The sequence below is a fragment of the Zonotrichia leucophrys genome, chromosome 6 (genome assembly GCF_028769735.1).
Source record: "Zonotrichia leucophrys gambelii isolate GWCS_2022_RI chromosome 6, RI_Zleu_2.0, whole genome shotgun sequence".
Taxonomy (NCBI): domain Eukaryota; kingdom Metazoa; phylum Chordata; class Aves; order Passeriformes; family Passerellidae; genus Zonotrichia; species Zonotrichia leucophrys.
This window is the reverse complement of record NC_088176.1, coordinates 23,798,024-23,817,090: the sequence shown is the minus strand read 5'-3', so window position 1 is coordinate 23,817,090 and position 19,067 is coordinate 23,798,024. Positions and strand designations below refer to the sequence as shown.

Sequence of the window (19,067 nt, the reverse complement as noted above, 5' to 3'; positions counted from 1 at the left end):
AGGAGCTAAATCAGCACTTCTACCTAGCTTGTCATATCTTTTCAGCGTCAAGTCCATTTTTGGTAAATTTTGACTTCTGTTAATGTAATCATCAACCAATTTTTTAGTAAAAAACCTCACACTCCTTTTTAATAATGTTTTAATTGAAGTAGCCACTAGAAGCCCAAATCAAAATTGTTCTGTTTATACCTAGAACAACGGACAGCTCTGGCCCTGAGGGATTTATTATTTAACAAGACAAAAGATGAACAAAAGAAAATACCATATTGTTTTACATTTAGGAAACACAGTGAGACAGCTTTGACCTATTTTGCTCAGAAGAGTTCACAGACATCTTTGGTAGAGCAAACAATAGAGTTTTGCTCATTTGCAGGCCTTGGTGAGAAGACAAAACAGCAGTGATTCTTGTATTTGAAAATATGGACTGAATTATTATCTCTAGGTTTATGCAATAGAGCTACTAAATCACTGGTTATGGTCTACTCCTGCAGAGTCAGATGAATTACAGCTCATTCAGACAGTTTGACTAAGAACTTGTGAATTACAGAGGTCACTTTCCAAGAAGGACAGAGAAAAAGGTCTCCAAAAACTGTCAAAGGCCACTATATCACTGCCAAATGAGGGTTAGAGCTAGCTCAGCAAACTGATACGGTTTTAGGGGAGCTTTGAGCACATCCATTTGTAGACTTGTTCATCACTGAAACTCTGCAACACGTGGCAGGGAGATAAGTGCATTTAGCTGGAAAATGAGTGCACCCCACATTAACTAGATAGGCAACAGAGCTGCTTCAGCAGAGCTCTCGTGGATATGGGTACCCGCCCTTACAGGTTTCATCAGCCTCTCTCCCTTCCCCCAAAACTACAGAGAACTTAGATATGGATAAAGAAGGAGGGCCCTTTTGAAATTAGTTTCTAAATTTTAAAAACCACTTACCAAAGGACCCTTCTTATGTTGTAGCAGAGAAATTTCTGCACAGGAAAAAGAACCTTGAATGATACAATAACAGAATTTCATGCTGATATGTTACTTACAACTTGAAAGTCTTCATAAATGCTGTTCAGTAACTGGTTAAATATTACCACCACTGTGCCAAGACAGCCGGGAAACAGTAAGAGTGGTCAAGTGGCTCTTCCAAAGAAACAGAAGGACTAAATGCTTGAAAGCTGACCTAAAATTTAGGAATTTTGATTTTAAAGGTCTTGAAATGGTGTTACCCCAGCAGACAGTGCACAGATAAAAAGGTGATATGCATTCCTGATTCTAACTGTCCAGCAGCATGCCTGCTCATTTGTGGCACAGGAATGTGGGTTAATTGTTAATCATGGATTGATGCTGGTGGCAGATGTGATAAGATAGGATTTTGCAATCTACCTACTGCAAGAATCCAACTACATGGAACTCAGCATGGTCTGTGGCCCATTTTGATATGCTCTTCATGGGGCTGTGTACTTGGACCATGCCAATAAAATCTCAAATAGAGGCTGCAGCAATCCAGCATTAAGTGCATTGCACAGGAACATCACTTGATACTGTGACACAGGGAGTTCCTATGATACTGGTTCTGACACTGACAAGAATGAATGCACATATGGGACATGGTTATCTCAAGGACTCTGCTAATCAGGGCTGTTAGAATAAGGACAGGTCATACAGGTACTCAGCTTGATTTTAAGTGAGGAGAGCAGGAATTTGCAGTGGGCATTGGCACTCTCCACCTGCAGAGCCTGGATGTGTTGCACTTCAAAAGACTCGGCCTAATTTTTTCTTCAAGGTTTTGGCTAAGCTAGAAGATGAGTGAAGAGCTGGAAAGCAACTCTGTGATCTCTGTCTGTGATATGCATTTATTTATGAATGGGGACTGGAGTGGGGGAGATGGTGAAACACCTCCATTACACTCAGTGATTGCAGTGTGAAATTAAACTATACAAGAGCTCAAAGGGCATAGAGTGGCCACATAGGTACACTTAAGGATAAAAAGAAAAAATGCTAATAAATATTTCCCCCGATCCAGGTTTCCTCTTAGGAACTTGTAGTACCTCAGCTCACGACGTGAACATTCTCTCCAGCACACGTTGTACTTAAAGGAGCAGTTTCCCCACATGACTTCATTCTAATTACCTACAAATAGTCATACAAGAAAAACCTCAATCCACTCATGCTCTTTACAGCTGTGATTAGCATTTTCATTTCAGAACTTCTGAGTGGCATTGCTTGCCCAGAATTCATTACTCAATCTCCCTGCATAATGCATGACAGCCCGCTGCTGGTGTGTCACAGTGCCTCTGTGCAGTGCCCAGAACACTGTCCATACACTGCAACAGCTGCCAACAGATAGATCACATCAGCCTGGCAAAGCACTTAGGACATTTAATTTGCCTGGTTTTAGTTTCTAGGGAAAATGCAGTTACTATACCCAGTGGCCTCACAAATCTTCAGGACATCAATAGGTGGTTCTGCCTGTGGGTGGCAGAGACACTGCATACTTACAAAGCAGTATTAAGAGTTACAGGAGCCCTTCTACCTCTAAAACCACAAAAATTTCTATTGCAAACACAACTTGAAATTTACAGGGATCAGTTAATTTACCACCTCTGCTTTGAGGAACAAGTAATTAGGGAATAGTATCAGAAATACTTTAAGAATTGGTTAGTCATGATACTTCATGCTGTATGAGTAAGATAGCACTGGAGCTTTAATCAGCTGCCTGGTAAAGACTTGAGTTTTCTTTGCATTTGTCTTGTGTCCAAATCTATAAATATATATCTAATATATACATATATATACAATACAGATCTATACCTATATTTATATACATAATACAGATATAATATGCATTTTGTATAGCATATCTTTGAGGTAACAGCTGTCTCTGTACCTTGTACAAGATAAATTATCCTGTCTGCTCTAAACTATTTCTAAAATTCCACCGGTTATTCTGTAACAAACCACTCTGCTGGAGCAACCTCACTACAGAGGATCTGAGATTCCTCTCTGCTTTTTTGCCATTTCCCTACTGAAAGCTTTGCTTCCTTTCAGCATGTACCAGCAGCACTACCTGAGTTAGCATGGAACCTGATGACGTCCTTGTATGACATAACTGCATGTGGCCATCACCTGAATACACAATGTGCCACCAGCTGAGCTCTCAAGTTGTCATATGCAAATTAGCATGTGTCACATTTACAGTTCAAGAACATCACCTCTGGATAATGAAGTGTTTGTTGAATTATTCTGAAGCTAAGGGTAAGAAATTCTCTTCTCTGACTCAGTGGCACTTCTGCACGTTTTGCCATCAGTTTGATAGTGGCCTTATGGAAGCCATGCTTCTTCCCAGAAGAACTTGGAAAACTGCTGGGAGTTATTGTGAAGGAATGTATTCTCAATGACTTTATGAACTGGCTGTTACAGCCAGTCACTAACTAGGAAGCTCACCAGATGTGTTAATGGGTAAAATTCACTGATTTTCCATCTCTTGAAAGCATACATTCTGAGAAACACAGAAGTAAGAAAGGGAGCACTGATTATAATTCTGAAATATAAAAAAAATTGAATAAATTTAAATATGCATTAAAAACATACTCAGACTTCAACTCCAGCATTTGTTAAATAAATATAGGAAATTTAAATTGTTTTTGTGAACCAAAAAAAAAAAATATATTTCTCTTTTTCTAGTGTTTAACTAGTTGAAATTTCTTAAAATTAGCAACCTGTCTCTGTGTTCACAATAATCAATGTCTTCATATGAGACCAAGGTGATAAATTAAATGTGCCAGAATATTTTTAGCAAAATCTAAAACAACCAGCATCATGAAACAGCTATGGACAAACTAGAAAGTCTAAACTAAAATTCAATTAAAAATAACTCTGACCTAGGGGAAAACCATAACTGATAATCCTAAATCTAACTCTTAGGATGTCTAATAGTCCCAAAAAGGTGCAGAGAAGCCAGTGTATTTAGGAGTGGCAAATACTAGCATTAACTTTGCTGTGTGTGACTGGATCTATCAAAAAGAATATGAGTTCAGTATTTGGAAAGATACTGGACAAACCAAGCAGACATATTCAACAGACAGGGGAAAGAGCCTTATCCCATCTAGTCCACAAAAGGGAAGGGTTTTAACAGAAGGCTGTACTTACATAGTAGGAAAGCAGTTATGGTCTAGGCAAGGAGTACCTGGCAATGCAGATGAACTATGTAGCAAACCAGCCTGGCAGCCCAGCTGTGCCACACCGTGTGCTAATGCCTGCACGAGCTGTGACCCAATTGCTGGCTGCTTGCTTTACAAAGAAAATTGAATGATTCATCAGGTTCCTTGGGGGCCACTTTTGTATTCCCCTGGAAAATTCTGCAGACTGATGGAAACAAGATATCTCAGCAGAAACTTTCAGTGGTCTGCGTGAGACAAGAAAAATCTCGTGTTCTTTTTACACATAACAAATATGAGTAGTGCATTGATGCAATGACAGACATTAGGAGCAACATCCTACATAACAGTCAATAGCATTTTGGTGACACAAAATGGAAAACTGTAATAAGATGACACATTGGTAATAATTAAAAATGTAAAAAAAAAAGGTTCATGACTGGAAGTTCATAATGCAGGAAGATTTGTACAGATATGAAATTTAAGCAGATAGAAGTCAATTCTGGATAATTACACATACAAATATAAGATTAGGTACACAAATGTAAAAACCACATGCTTTAATTTTAAAGGGAAACAGAGGATAACAAATTAAAGAATTATGTATAGAATATCAGGTGAGAGTTGTACAGCTGTTTTATATGCTGACTAGGTTACTTTAAATGAAAACAAACAGCTCTGTGCACAGGACTCCCATCCCCAATGTCCAAGCAGAAAAGAGACAAGGGGTCTGTCCCCCTTCCATGTTCCTAATTGTTTCCAATGTGTTACTCCTGTAAAAAGCAAGATCAAGTGCATGGCAACAGAATACAATATGCATAACAAAATAACATGAATCAGAGATCCATACTGATGAGGAAGAGGAGAGAAGAAATGCAGGGAAATAAGCTTGTTCTGAAGTTGTTCAACAATAGATCAGCATGTGGATTAACACAGAAGTCACAGACAGATACTTGTGTAGGTGGCTCTCTGGAAGCAGAGCGCACGACACACAGAACACACCACCAGGACATGGGACAGGAGACACCAGCATCAACTGTATACACACATCTTACCTAGCCTGGGGTCCTCAGGTGACAGCTGGGAGAAATTCCACTTTCAGGATTGTTGCAGCCTCTGCAGACTTCAAAGTAAGCTTGAAAAATGTACAGTGCTTAGGGACATCACGAGCTTTCCTCCAGCTGTACAGTACCAAAGTCAGTTTGCACAATGTCTTGTTGACACTTCTGGGGAGCTTCCAGGAAAACAGAATACCAAAACCAAAACAGTTATTAATTATGGGCTGAAATGGATAAATACTTTTTGATTCATTGCAGTGTACACAGTAACTCCATTCTATTATGTTATCCTAAAAAACTCTACTGGAATGGGTAGTGCCACCCAGGAAGGCAGAAATTCAGAGTCAGAAACAAATTATTTTTCCCAATTTTGAGAAAATAAATCTCTAGTCTAGATTTACACATACATACATACATATATATACACACATATACACATACTTGTGTGTATCCCAATCAACAAAGACTAGTGCCCTTGTGGAGGTGGGGAATAATTGCTATAAGTGCTTGCATAGATAGATACTCCTATTGTGAAATAGTTGTTTGTTCCCAGGCATTTGAATGTATTTCAAAGGTGGGTTCTGCCTAAACGCCTTCAGAAATGCCATCTGCTAATCCAGAGATACTCAGTAGATTGTTAACCCAAGTTCTCAGATGCAGTGAGTGATGGCTGTGGCTCCATTCAGTGCAGAACTCCACCAGGACAGGACCTGTGTGTGTTTCTGCTATCCTGTGAGTACTCCTTGTGTCACCATTCAGGCTGCTTACAGCTGGACAGGTAAGTAAATTGAGCAGATTTGTAACTCAAAGGTTGCATTTAGAAGCCAAATGCTTCAACTTTAGGATGGAGATGCATTAAGAAAAAAAATTGTCTAATTTCACTTTAGTAACAGGTTCCAATTGAAAGAAAACTATCAAATTTGGAAGAAGTTAAAACAAAGGTGCTAGTTGTTCAATATCTCCACATGTGCCAATTCCAGAGAGAAGACATCTTTTCCTCTTATTCATATCACATAAAGATGTAATTTCAAAGTAATTATTACTTGTCTGAGAGAGAGGCAGTGCCCTGCATACTGAAGAACAAGTTACCAATGCCTTGCTTGGCAGGGACTTTTTTCTGTGTGGTACCTTATTTGCATTCATAATCTTTTCTTTTATCTTCGGTCTCCAGGGTGGTTCCCACCTTTCCCTTCCTGCACCAAGTCCTGCTCTGATAAAAGGTACACCTCATGCAACTGACTTCCACATTAACTCAAACCAGGGAGAGCAAAGGGGAAGTTCATGGTTTCAAAATGAAACTCAAAATTTACAAAGCAGCTGCCAATTAGTCAGACCTTAATTTTGCAAATTTATTTAGGAAAAAAAATTTAACATGAGCAAATGAGAATACTTCAGTGTTACAACAGAGTATATAAATGTCTAGCAATAGTCAAATAATTTGATCTTTAAATACAAAATAACCACATGAACACCTAATATACAGGTTTCATCTGAATACATATTTATTAGATAAATATTAGGTTGTCACATCATCTAACTACATACAGTTTTGCAAGACTAAAAATCACAATTATTTTTTCTGACCAGTTTAAAGTATGAAATGATTGCATTGTACTGTACATACAATGTACAAACAAAGACAATGGCCATTTTTGCATGTTACCTCAGATTGTACTTTTTTTTTTTTTAATTCTCCTCTGATCGTGATATCAAAAATTGTACAAAGTATGAATTTGGTTACAATTTTTTTTCTTTTTTTTTAATCCCCGTATTTTTCTTCATTATTTCTGTAGCACCCTAAAAATACACAGGTGATAGACTAGTACACGTAAGCTAAATATTACATGTAGATAAAACAAAACAAAACAAAGGATCAGAGTATATTACAGAAGTGAAAGTGGAACAAATGCTGAGACTCCACAAACGCTAACAAACAGGATTCATTTTCCACATAAGATGGAGCTTCAAGCTTTTTTTTCCTGCGAAATAAAAACAATGCACATTCCAAGGAAAATGAATGCATTTCTGTTAACATGTCTCTATTTGTCATTTACATATGTACAGCTGTCCCTTGAGTCTCCGCTGCAGACACTGGCGTGTACTGTCAGTCCTATAATAATGTCTTGGCAGCAGAAATGTAGATCTCTGTGGGTTCTTTCCCAGATGAACTTCCATAGGGAAACGATTAAAAGGTAAACCAACAAAAAAAAAAAGAAGAAAAATACTACTGGAATCTCATATAATAATTAAACTTTAAAAGAAATTACTGTGATTACCCTATTTGCTAGGGTTTTTTTTCTCTAAACTTTAGTACGGCAGTGAACAGATAAAAAAATAACTAAATTTTCAGAAGCTTTTTCATAGTGACTTCACTATACAGTACCTGATTTTAGGTGACAGATAAATTTTAAAACTGTCTCAAATGTCCAACATTTGGGTGATGGGTAAAAATTGTACTTTCTTTTTTAAGTTCTGCTTAGAAACCAAACATTTCTGTAAGTTTAAAGATGTCAACTGTCCGCTTTAATTATCTACTACTGTACAAAGCAGATGCCAACACTGCTTCAAACATATTGCTAATATCTATGGGGCTTTTTTTTCCCTTTATGCTTTCCAACAGGTACTTTTAAATGATACATTTTAAATACTAGCAGTTAGCAAAAGGTCAATCCTTAACATACCTGGCTTAAAATACTAATATTGTATTTAAGAGAAAATTCATTTTAGGTGACTAACTTAGCTGCTCAGGAATCAGTGGAGAATGAAACATGAAATAGAATCAATTAAAAAAATCAGAGCAACCAGTTCCAACTAATAGTGAGAAATCTTCTTTATTCCCAAACCTATGGCTTAAGGAACTTACCCCCCAAATAGAAAAAAACTAACTCTAATGGCGTAAAGTCAGTTTATCATTAGCCACCTCTGCACATGACTTCCAGACCTATATAAAAAATGCAGCAAAAAACCAGGGGGAAACTACTACAGGAAAATGGCTACACAACACATCTGTATCAGTAACTGAACAATGGTCTTTCCTAGGAATTGTGTGATAGCAGCACCACACCACAACCATATTACCATGTATTACACCAAGGTATCTTTAATATTCTGCACAGATCCTCTACAGGTTGTCAAGCCTACATAAGAAAAAAGACATTTCTAAGCAGAATAAAATATACTATACTGTTTCCCTCCCCCACCCACCAACATCCCTAAGTGTCTTTGCCCCAGTTTCAGAGACTGGAGCACCAGTACAGCGATATAAATACGGTACCATACAGATTTGCTGCTTGCCTTAGTGCAAGATCTTTACCTGGTCAGACAGCTGGTCCTACGTGTTCTGCTCATTTGGGCAAATGAACAAACTCTGCCATTACCAGCTCATGATCACCCACAGTCAATGAACACTGGTTGATCAGTTGGGGTTACTTTTTCCCTAGGCAAACACAATTATGTTTCCATGACAGAGCTGGGCCCTGATTATCCAGGTACTGCCTGATGTATCAATTCATTCATCACATAAATGGATATGAAATTTGGGCTAATTTACCAAAAGAAAATAGGGGAGAAAAAAACCCAAAACCCAACTCCCTTATTCTGTTAAAGAACCCTCAATTTTCTTTTTTAAAAAAGGACCCATATTTTTCTTCAGACAAGGTATTTAAAAACACCAGCAAAAGTATAACCAGATCATGAAAATGTTGAATATTATCAAAGACGATACTAAAATATTCACAAAGATATTTACAATAGCAATTCTTAAAATAATTGATTTTGCATAATGAACAGCGCCTTTCTTAAAAAAACTTGAAAGAGGAAAAATATAAGTGTGGGACCATTTCTACATAATACGTTTGACAGATTCAATACTCCTACTGGAAAATAAAAGAACTAAACCGCCATTTCCTTTAATATCTACAGCAAGGTGCTGCTGACTAGCATATATATACCACAACGCATGTACAGCAGTAGTGGGAAATGTTAACAAACAGAGCAAAAGAAAACAAAAAATGCAGAGAATTTACAAATATGACTTTGGTGAGGAAAGCAAATCCAGAGTCGTAAGCACAGAGCATGCCATTTACAGCATTGCAAACTAAACACAGAGGGCTAGGAAGCTAGCTAGTCAAACTGACAGGAACAAACAAAATTTTGCCTGGCACTTCAGTTTAAAATGCATTGTGGCGAGCAAATGAAGGGTGTTTGATTGGATTTGGGAAGAGGAAAAGGAGTAGGGTCAAATATGCTTTAGTATCAAAAGAAACAAAACCAGTAACTGTACAGTGGGGAAAAGCTGAAATGTTGCACCACGAGGGCAAAGTTGGCACACATGCACTTCTTACACAGCTACTGTACATCATTTATAAGAGAGAGAGAGAGACAAAGAGCACAGAAATGGGCACAGAAGCAATAGGAAGCTCATGCAGGAGCAGCAACCACACGAGAAGCAAAGATCACAGGGGCAAGACAGTAATTGTGGCAGCAGGGTCTCTTGAGGGCAGTAGCAATCTACTGACAGGTACTTATTCTCCACACACTCGGTCCTTCAGAAGAAAGAGCTCATCCCAGCAGCCAAAGTTAACAAAAAGAAACTGAAGGAGAAGAAAAGGAAAAGGCGGAAGTATCTGTAACAGTCACGAAAACAGAATGCAAAGCAAAACTAAAATGAAGCTGTAAGACGTCTGTCCAATGTCAATGCCCCCTTCTCAAGCTGATTATTAAAAATAATTATGCAGAAAGTGATGTTACTCTCCCTCCATCCTGCAATGATTTCCTCGCTGCCTTCAACCCAGCTTGTCTTACTATGCATTGTGCAGTACAGACAGTGACACAAACTCTTGGGGCACCGAAGGCTGTAGGTAATAATCAGGAACAGTTTGGTTTGCATCCCCCCTCCCTCTCTTTTCCATTATGTATGGCATACATGGCAAAAAGATCTATGACAGCAATCTCTACAGCTGGATGTTAACGCAGTCAGAAACGGTACTGATCTGAAACCAAATCACGAAAATCCCTAAACATTGCAAACTTTAAAAAAATTTTTCCTGGGTGCTTCCAATCTGTGTGCTGGGCCAGAGGAATCCTCTGCAAAGAGATAGTAAAGATCCCTGCACGTGCAGAAATCCCGACACCCACGGCTGCGGCCTGCAGAGCTCAGGCCGTTACTGAAGTGGCATTAGCTACACTGCTGGCTCCCTCTGACAGGCCTGTGTGTCTTCCCTAACTCTGCCACTTGACTGCAGGATTTGTGCTTTTTTGAGCTTTGTAGGTGGTTTTTTTTCATTTTGTGTGTGGCCAGGACAATTATTCCAACGCAAACCCATGGCTGGAGGGGGGTAGAGGAGAGGTGGGGTAGAGGGAGATACAGTTTCAAAAAAATGGAAGAACAAGCATTGTAAAGACACTCTGAGACGGGTCAATTAAAGACAGTTCCATTCTGTTGATTTTTCTTCCCTTGCCAAGATCCGGTTTTGCCAAGATACTTCACACTATGTTTATCACAGAACTCTCTCTCTAGAGGATGAACACCAAATGGGGTTTCCAATAGCTGCACAACTGTCTATGCTTCTTTGTCACATGTAGCATGGCAGACTCAGAGATTACTGCACTTATTTAACTTTTGTATTATTTTCTCCCGTCACTTTCGCAGTCTTTGAAGCTAACAAAAGCAGTTCTGAGATGAAGAAAGCGGGGAGTGCACCATTGGATCGAGTTGTGAGGTTTTTTCTTCTCTTGTGGAAAAGGAGTGTTAAGATTCCTCGCTGTGCAGCCACACACGTGTGAACAAGTGAAAAGGATGGGAGAATACACATGGTTTCAGTTGTTCTCAAAGAGAGACAGAAGGTCATCATTGCTATTGCTTGGCAAATCAGGAGGATCCAGGTATGAAAGCAGCTCATCTGGATTTGTGAGTTCTGGAAGCAGCTATAAAATACAAAGATAAAATAAAAATTACAGATAACAGAAACACAACTGAGAAAAGAAAGGGATTAAACACCACACATTCCTGGAATCTGATTTTCATAACAATATAGCCAAATAAAACAGAAGGCAGTGTCACAAGCCTAACACCCTCAGATGATGCAGTATCCAATTGCTTGTGAAAGTCTCTGTGACTCAGTTTTCACCTGTGAATTACATTATCATCTCAGTTAGGGTTCCTCAATCCACCTCCCCATCATATTTCCTGGCTCACGATGCCGACAGAATCTTCTGGACAAATGCTCATTATGGATGTTTCCTATAAAACACTGCGTAAACGTTTGAAACAAGCACTTGGAGTAATCCACATTTGAGCTTCAAGGTAGATGGGCAAAGGCTGGTCTGGCCCTCACACATCAGTTTGATGGCCACTCAAAGCCTGCAACTCTACAGAAGGAGGCAGCCCTGTCCTTTCCTCACCCCAGTAACTCCTCAGTGCACTGATCTAAGCTCTGGGGCAGTGACCTGGAGCAAGGAACTCACCCAGGGTGTTAAAGCAACCAGCAAGTCAGGAAAAGTGGAAAAAAAAAACAATTTAGGAGGAGAATGGAGAGAGGAGTGGCAGGGTAGCTGGGCGAGTCCTTCTCCTTTCTGTGGCAGGAATTTACAGTGGTTGGAAGTACTTACTTCACTACAGCATTACATGCAATTCCAGACATTTTAAAGGGTCACAGGTGTAACACTCCATCCAACAGAAGATGACCTAATCTGCACAGTGCTTTAAAGTATCAAAATGAATAGCTATGGGACTTCAATTTGTATTTCCATGAAAATGGAAATAAACCATCACAACACATTCTTTTTGATCTGACAGATGACAAGCACATTGTAACGCCTGGGTTGTGCATTAGGCAATGTTTTCTGCTCTGTAATGCATCTTGCCCTTTCCTAGGCAAATATAAAAGTGTCATATATAAAAAATTGCAGGGAACAGTTTGTAATAAAGCCCTTTTATGTTCTGCATTGTTTTAAATACAGAAATATATGGACTGTTTTAACAAACTTAATAGTAGGTACATGAAATTAATTTTAAGTTGTTCAATGTTTTTCAAATATTATAAAACCAAAAGCTTGACCACTTCAATTTAACAAATAAATACTGTATTTACATGCTTCTATTACTCTTGTGCAAATGAAACTTCATCTTCTAATATTATATGGATAAACAAATTTTTCAATAAGCTAAACATGAAATGCCAAAAAAAGTTTACTGCTTTCTAAGCATTTAGAAAAAACACAATGTCAAGTTTACATAAACAGAATCTCCCAAAAGAAATCTTCTTCTTAAGCTACCACCTCATTTTACTCATGGCAAAAATGCTATTGTCATTGTATTGAGATGTGAGACTTTTAAATGTACTTCACCTCCTATTAGAATTTTTTATGAGTATATTGTAAAAAAATCCAAAAAGAAAAAAAAAGTCCAAAAGCAAACAGCAGCCCCACCAAGTGTGGAGAAATAAAAAAGTTATTAAATCTGTCCTACAATTTTACAACTTGTTCTTAAAAATTTGAATCATCTATGAGACTCATTCTTGTATGTCGGGGATTTTTAAAAAAGTTTAAGAAGAGTGGAAATTTTAAGTAATAAGCTCAGTATGTGAAGTTGAAGTCTTCTGAGTTGTGAAGGTGAGCTCAGCTTCCCTCGGCCAGAGGGGTCAGGCAGCAGAGCTGGCCTCCTGCCCCACTGGTGGGAAACCCAGAGAACTCAGGAAGGACTCGCTGGGAACTGAGAGTGCTGTGCTGGAGCAGCGACAGAAGAGAGAGGAGTGCCAGGGCCTGTGAGGGGGTGATGGGGACAGAAGCTACAGGAATGTGCCAGATTTAGGGTAGAGTTTGGAGACATGTACCCTGTGCTCCTGAAGTGCAAATGGAGAGGTCTAACCAGTGATTTCAGCCTTGAGCCTCTGCTGTCTGAAGTACCCGTGCAGATCTCCCCTGTCTGTGCCTGCATCCATAGGAGGTGGATTCTTTAACCCAGGTTAAACCTCAGACTGCATCTCACTGAATTCCTGCAGAATGACTGTGACTGTGCCAGGAGGGAGTGGGTCAAGTTGCCCACAGTACAGTGCCCTGTTTGCTTTGCTGCATGGGACTTAATTCAGCCACAAGAGACCCATTAAAATAATCCATCTGATCAGGATCACAGGTATTTCAAGTAAGTTTACTTCCCACACTGTACAGCACTTGCCTCCTGTTAAGAAACCAGCAATCCTTCATCAGTGATAACCACAGTACTGTATAAGTGTACAGATTTTTGTACTTTGCTTCTCACCAAGGAATGGGTGCCTGACCCATAACAAAATACTGTATGTTTCTTAAATATTAGAAGAAAAAAAAGAGACATTTTTATTTCACCTTTCAGTATTGCTCAGACAGGATCCTTAAGGGTTCAGAACTTGAATTGCCACATGAACTATTGTTCCCAAAGCATGTGCACACAACCATATTGTGTGAAATAGCAGAATTTGCCTCACTGATCACTGTTCCTGCAGCACCCTGAAGCCTCTATCTGTCCCCTAGCCCCTTCCCTCCCCTGTGAGGCTACCTGCCAGCCCAGTGCTCCTGTGTGACAGGGGAGATGCAAGTATACAGCAACAGCAAATACAGATATAAATCCAAGGCACAGAAGCAAACACATCTCTAAGGAAATTAACTGTGCAGCAGCAGACTTTGGAACAGACAGAAGATACACATACAGGAATGCACGACTCAAACAAAAATCCAATCCTAGTGCTGAGGATTTATATTTTGGGAGGTAGATGGCTAACCAGAGAGATATACCTCAAGTAAGTCACTTACAACTCCACTGAATCGATGTTAAGAGATGGAAGACTACTTTTGGCCTTAAACTAGACCTCAGTTAGTTGTGAGCTGCCTCCCATGGTGGCTAAGGAGGCAGCAAATGTCCGTGTTGTTTATGTCCCTGTGTGGTGTACTGGGAAGAGGAACTTATGCTGCTGAGCCACCCACAAGAGTGGGTTTGGAAGGGCACAGATGGTTTCTGGCTGCAGGGAGCACGGACTGTGTCATAGGGTGGGCCAACACAGACCCCACTCCTGCTGGCCAGGACATGCTGCAGGGCTCAGCACAGAGCTCACGTGGCACAGCAATGCCACGGCCAGAACCTCACACAGCTGTGGCTCTCCTCCTGTCCAGGCACTGCAACAGCTTCAGGGTCCAGGAGAGCACAGTCCAACCAGCGCCGAGGTGGGAAAGGAGGAGATGGCTCCCGGCCTGGTGCCCGAGGTGCTGCCTAAAGAAGCGCCTGCCTCGGTGCCAGGAAGAGGCTCATGGCTCACACACCACACAGCTGCTCCAACAGAGCCATCCGTTCTCCCAGCAGGTCAGGAGTGCCCTGTCACCTTGGCTGCAGCACCGGTGCCCATGTACCAAAGCATGAGGGATGGCATGTGCTGTGGAAGCGGCCCCGGCCCCTGCCCTCCCCGCCCTCCCGCGCGATGGAAGCACACGCTATGGCAGGCAGATGAGAGTATGACACAGACTTACATCCAGCGAGGGCTCCGGCATGTCGGGTGCTCCCTGTCCACCAGCCTGACCCTCTAAGGCTGAGGAGGGGTTAAAGGTCAGGTCACTGTGTGGATGGTTGCTAGAAGCGGCCGGGGGTGGCTGCCGGGACTGCTGGGTAGGAGGCCCGCTGTGATGTAATGGCTGCCCTGACTGGCTGCTGGGGTGAGGGACGTGCAAACCTTGCTGCATGGAAGTATGGGACTGATCAGTGCTGCCGGGATGAGGGATCTGCGGAGGAGGAAAAAAGCAGGAAAAGAAAGTGAGGCCACAAGGTACAGTGCTCGCAGTGCCTGACTCTGTAACTGCATGTTATAAAATGAAATAAATTAAAAAATGACACACACAACAAAAAACCCCAGCAAAACCAATCAACAAACAACAACAACAACAAAAAGAAAAAAGCGCCACTGGAAAAGGAAACTCCATATCCCAAAGCTGGAGGAAATGTTCAGCTTTTTGAAGGTTTTCTGCAAGGGGAAAAACCACATTGAACTTGAGCTGTTGGTTTGCTTCCTTGTAATGTGGAAAACTGTATATGAAGATGCAAAACAATGCACCACAAAGAGAAGGGAAGGGGGCTTATGGGCGCTGCTCAGCATTAGTAAGGCAGATGCTTTTGCCCTAAAAAATGTTATGAATGAACAGAGAATTTGTTGAATGATCCCTATGCCAGGAAACTCATTACCTGAGAAAATGCATCACTTCTGCTCAGCTCCCCTGTTCGGTAGCTTCCTGACACTGCAGCCTATTCCTGTCTCAGCTCTTTACAAACATCTTGCAAACACCAGCTCTTCCCCACTCCTTCCCTCCTTTTCCTCTCAGAATGCCCTGTTAACCCCTGTTAAAGGCTGAAGGCTTTCCTTGCTGCCATTGCTGGGTTCTGATGGCTGACAGAACCAAGGCACTCAGGAAGCACATTCCCCACCATGAGCTGAGCTGCTGTGGGTGGCTGCACGCCTGCTGACTGCAAAGTACACGGCCTTAGCTTCAACGAAGCCAACAATCACACTCTGCTCTGTATTTGTGCTGTGGATGAATTGTCTAGCAAGAGCTTAGTGTTTTTTATGTTTTCTGTGGGGAACAAGCTACCAATCCACATGTGTCTTCCTAACCCTATTACTGAATGAGGGAAAAGTCTTTCTCACATGACAGAGAAGCAATAAAAATGCACAAGTCCAATTCTTCCTTCTGCTGCATGTCACATTTAATGCTAGTGGAATCTCTGGGGCTTGACCTTGGTGCCATGAGAAAGTAGTGTCTGCTTCAGAATGAGGTATCTCATGTTAATTGGGCATATGGAGAAACAAAAAATGCAAACATTTTTTGAGGAATGCTACGTATTGGACAAAGTGAAGCTGAAATAAAGGAACAAATACATACAACAACAGCATGAAATTCATCCAGCCAAGCCAACAGAAACCAGCAAAATGCTATGTCAGTATTCACCCTTTCATATCACATAAACTGCAAAGTTATCTCAACTTCAGCCTTCAGCTTCAGAAAGCAAAAGGGAGGTTATTAGAAAACTTAATTAAATATTCCCATAAAAATTAGAGAAACAAATATTTTAAAAAATACTTTTCACCACTCTTAGGAAAACTGAAACTTGAATACTGATCCATTGGGACAGTCACACTCAGCTGCATGGAGGTACTTTTCAATACTTTGGTATTACAAAGGTTTGTGGAAATGGTTCTACTTCCATGATATTTGGCTTTCTGTCCATATGAGATTTGTACAAATAAGCAGGTCAGAAACACTACATTGTGTTTATACATGCAAGGATTTAAATACATATTTAGCTGATAACACAGTCACTTGGGTCTTTAGACAATGGGTGTATAGGGACTAATTGTTTATTGTAAGACTGAAGGCAATCACAGTCTTTGAAGAGCCATTGCAGATTCCAAATCCATCCAACTTAGGCCACTACTCCACCAGCCCCTCAGAGAAAGCAAAATGCTCAGGATGGGAACATTTTCTATTTGCATTCAGCTAACTGATTATAATTTTGCTATGGTGCAAACACATTGTAAGCAGCACACTTTGGGTATGTTTAGCTTGCACCTGCAACTCCCATCATTTTATTCTGAAAGCACTGACCCTCACTATGAATGCAGAGTCTAACAAAGTTGCCTTTGCTTGCACAATAAGATAATTCCAGAGCTGTTTTTAGCAGCAGAAGCTTCGGCACTCAAAGTATTTACAGTCTATGAAAGAAAAGCTTTGAGCAGACAACTACATCTTCAGCTTAACAGCACAGAGCAGCACAGCTCTACAGCCCAACAGTGACCTCTAGGAGTGCTAAGATGTACAGCTGTGGAGCAACAGGGCCTGCCACTGCACAGCAATATTCTTTCTGTCTCTGAAGAAAATTATTAGTGGAGAAAATATCACCAGGTTAAGTCAATGGTTTATATCTCTCTCCATGACCAGGGGCACAGTTTTACCAACTCTTCTGCTGTGTTAGCTACCAAAACTGTTAAAAGATGCCATCCTGCCTACCCTGCTGATGTTCTTGGCCACTTTTCCCATCCACCTGTTTGCCATGTCTGCAAGGTGAAACCTTGTAGACATGCACTGAATTTCCCCACCCTGCCCCTGAATTAGTTTCCAGTCACATCAGTACCTGGGTCCAGATCACTTCATGGCTTCAGTAACACTTTTGCTGAGAGGGAGCAAAAGTGAAAATAGAAACAAGGGCAATGACTTTTTACAGTAGCACCAGCTCATATCACCTCCCTGAGTGTATGAACCTATGGTGTCATCATCCATTGCTCAGTCCCTCCTTACACTGTCTGCAAGAAACACTAAACTAGACCTAACTGAATTCCCTGTTGTCTAAAATGTGGTTACAATTTCTGAAAACAAACAGGAGCTGCCATGATTGTGGCAGCTGTTCTGCAGCCATCTTGCACTGCTGCAATGTGGTATCTGTTCCACAGCTTTCACAACACTGTGCTGGGGAAGAGGTATTCTGTTCATGTTTCAGATCCTGGTTTTTTTCCTCTTCTATAGGAGTGGAACAGCAGTGTTAAGGGAAGGAAATTCTGACTGATCCATCCCTGGTTACCTAGCCCTAAATACACTGGGCAAATATCTGCATTTCCTGGAGTGACCTACACAGTATGTCTGGAGGGATCAAATTTCTCTGCCTACCAACTGTGTAAGGGCCACCACAGAAATCTTCAAACTAGGACTGCTAGGAACTTCCTCAGCAGCATTCAGCTCCAGTAAGAGAGACCTCAGGTCTAAAAGGACAGAACATCCAATCCCAACTCACCTTATAAATGGCCAAAGTGAATAGCATGTGCAAACTACAAAAAGCTGCTAACTTCGTAAAAGGAAAGACAAAGCCAGAGAACAGCACAGGAGATACCTTAAAACCTCGGTTCAATCACACAATTTGTTTATAGTTGTTTTTGTATGAAGTGTTTCTTTAAGGACATGCAACTGCACAATTTAGGCATGTGTTAAAGGCATGTAATTTCTCTAAAAGCAGTCATTTTAAAAGATGTCTTTTCTTGAGTGTCTGCTACAGACAAACAGTTCATTTTGAGAGAAAAGAACAGAGGATAACAAAGAGAAAAGCAGAGATTTTATAACACTGAAAAGGCTGTGCAGGAACACTAAGAGTCCTCAAATGTGTACTGAAAAATGCACAGCCACATTGACAAGGTTAATCTAATTCTCCTCTGCTAAAAGACCTGAAAACTGATTCTCATTACAGAAAACCAGCCACTGACATAATGTAGGAATCTGGTTTAGCACTGCTTGCTATTCCCAAATGATATTGCTTGAGTAGCATGATAGATGAGGGAGAAGTGAGGCAAAGGTTTACTTTAATTGTCAGCTATCATAAGCAAGTATTAAATTTGCTACAGATTGGCCCACAGAACTGGAAGTCCATTAACATTTGCCTAGATACACCCCCACAGCTCTGGAAAAGCACAGCCTTGAGGAACTTTCACCTCTGCTATATGTAAACAGTGCCGTTTTCAGAAAGCTACAAATTCTTCACTTTTACATTCAACTACTTCATATCCTACCATTACAAAAATTTACCAGGGCAACAACTACAGCAAAGGTATGCCTGATGAAGTCAGGAGGCAGGTGCCAGATAATGGGAAGCAAAGAATAGTTCCTTGTGACTTTGATTTGAGGGAAAGCAGCTGTGAGTGGTTCAGGCTGGTTCACCCATTTCCTCTCACTACTGTACTCTGATAATGTGTGGTTGATTCTTGTGCAGAGAATTCTGACCATTCTGTGCTGTGTATGCAGTATTTGCCAATGCGAAACTACAGCATGTTTGTCCTCATGTATCAGCCTGTAAAGTGGTAAAGTCATTAC

The 19,067-nt window shown here is 40.7% G+C and overlaps 1 protein-coding gene across 13 annotated transcripts in view; it reads right to left on the bottom strand.

The window, feature by feature from the left end:
* Positions 1-6,682: 6,682 nt before the first annotated feature.
* ZMIZ1 (zinc finger MIZ-type containing 1) overlaps positions 6,683-19,067 on the bottom strand; it is a 346,373-nt gene continuing 333,988 nt past the window's right edge. For 12 of the 13 annotated variants that reach the window (XM_064716346.1, XM_064716344.1, XM_064716343.1 and 9 more), the window contains 2 exons: positions 14,697-14,945; positions 6,683-11,129 (listed from right to left, as the gene is read on the bottom strand). In XM_064716346.1, the coding sequence (XP_064572416.1) occupies positions 11,022-11,129; positions 14,697-14,945 (357 nt within the window). In that variant the 3' untranslated portion in view covers positions 6,683-11,021. The remainder of the gene's footprint in view (positions 11,130-14,696; positions 14,946-19,067) is intronic. The other variant, XM_064716349.1, reaches the window with a different exon arrangement.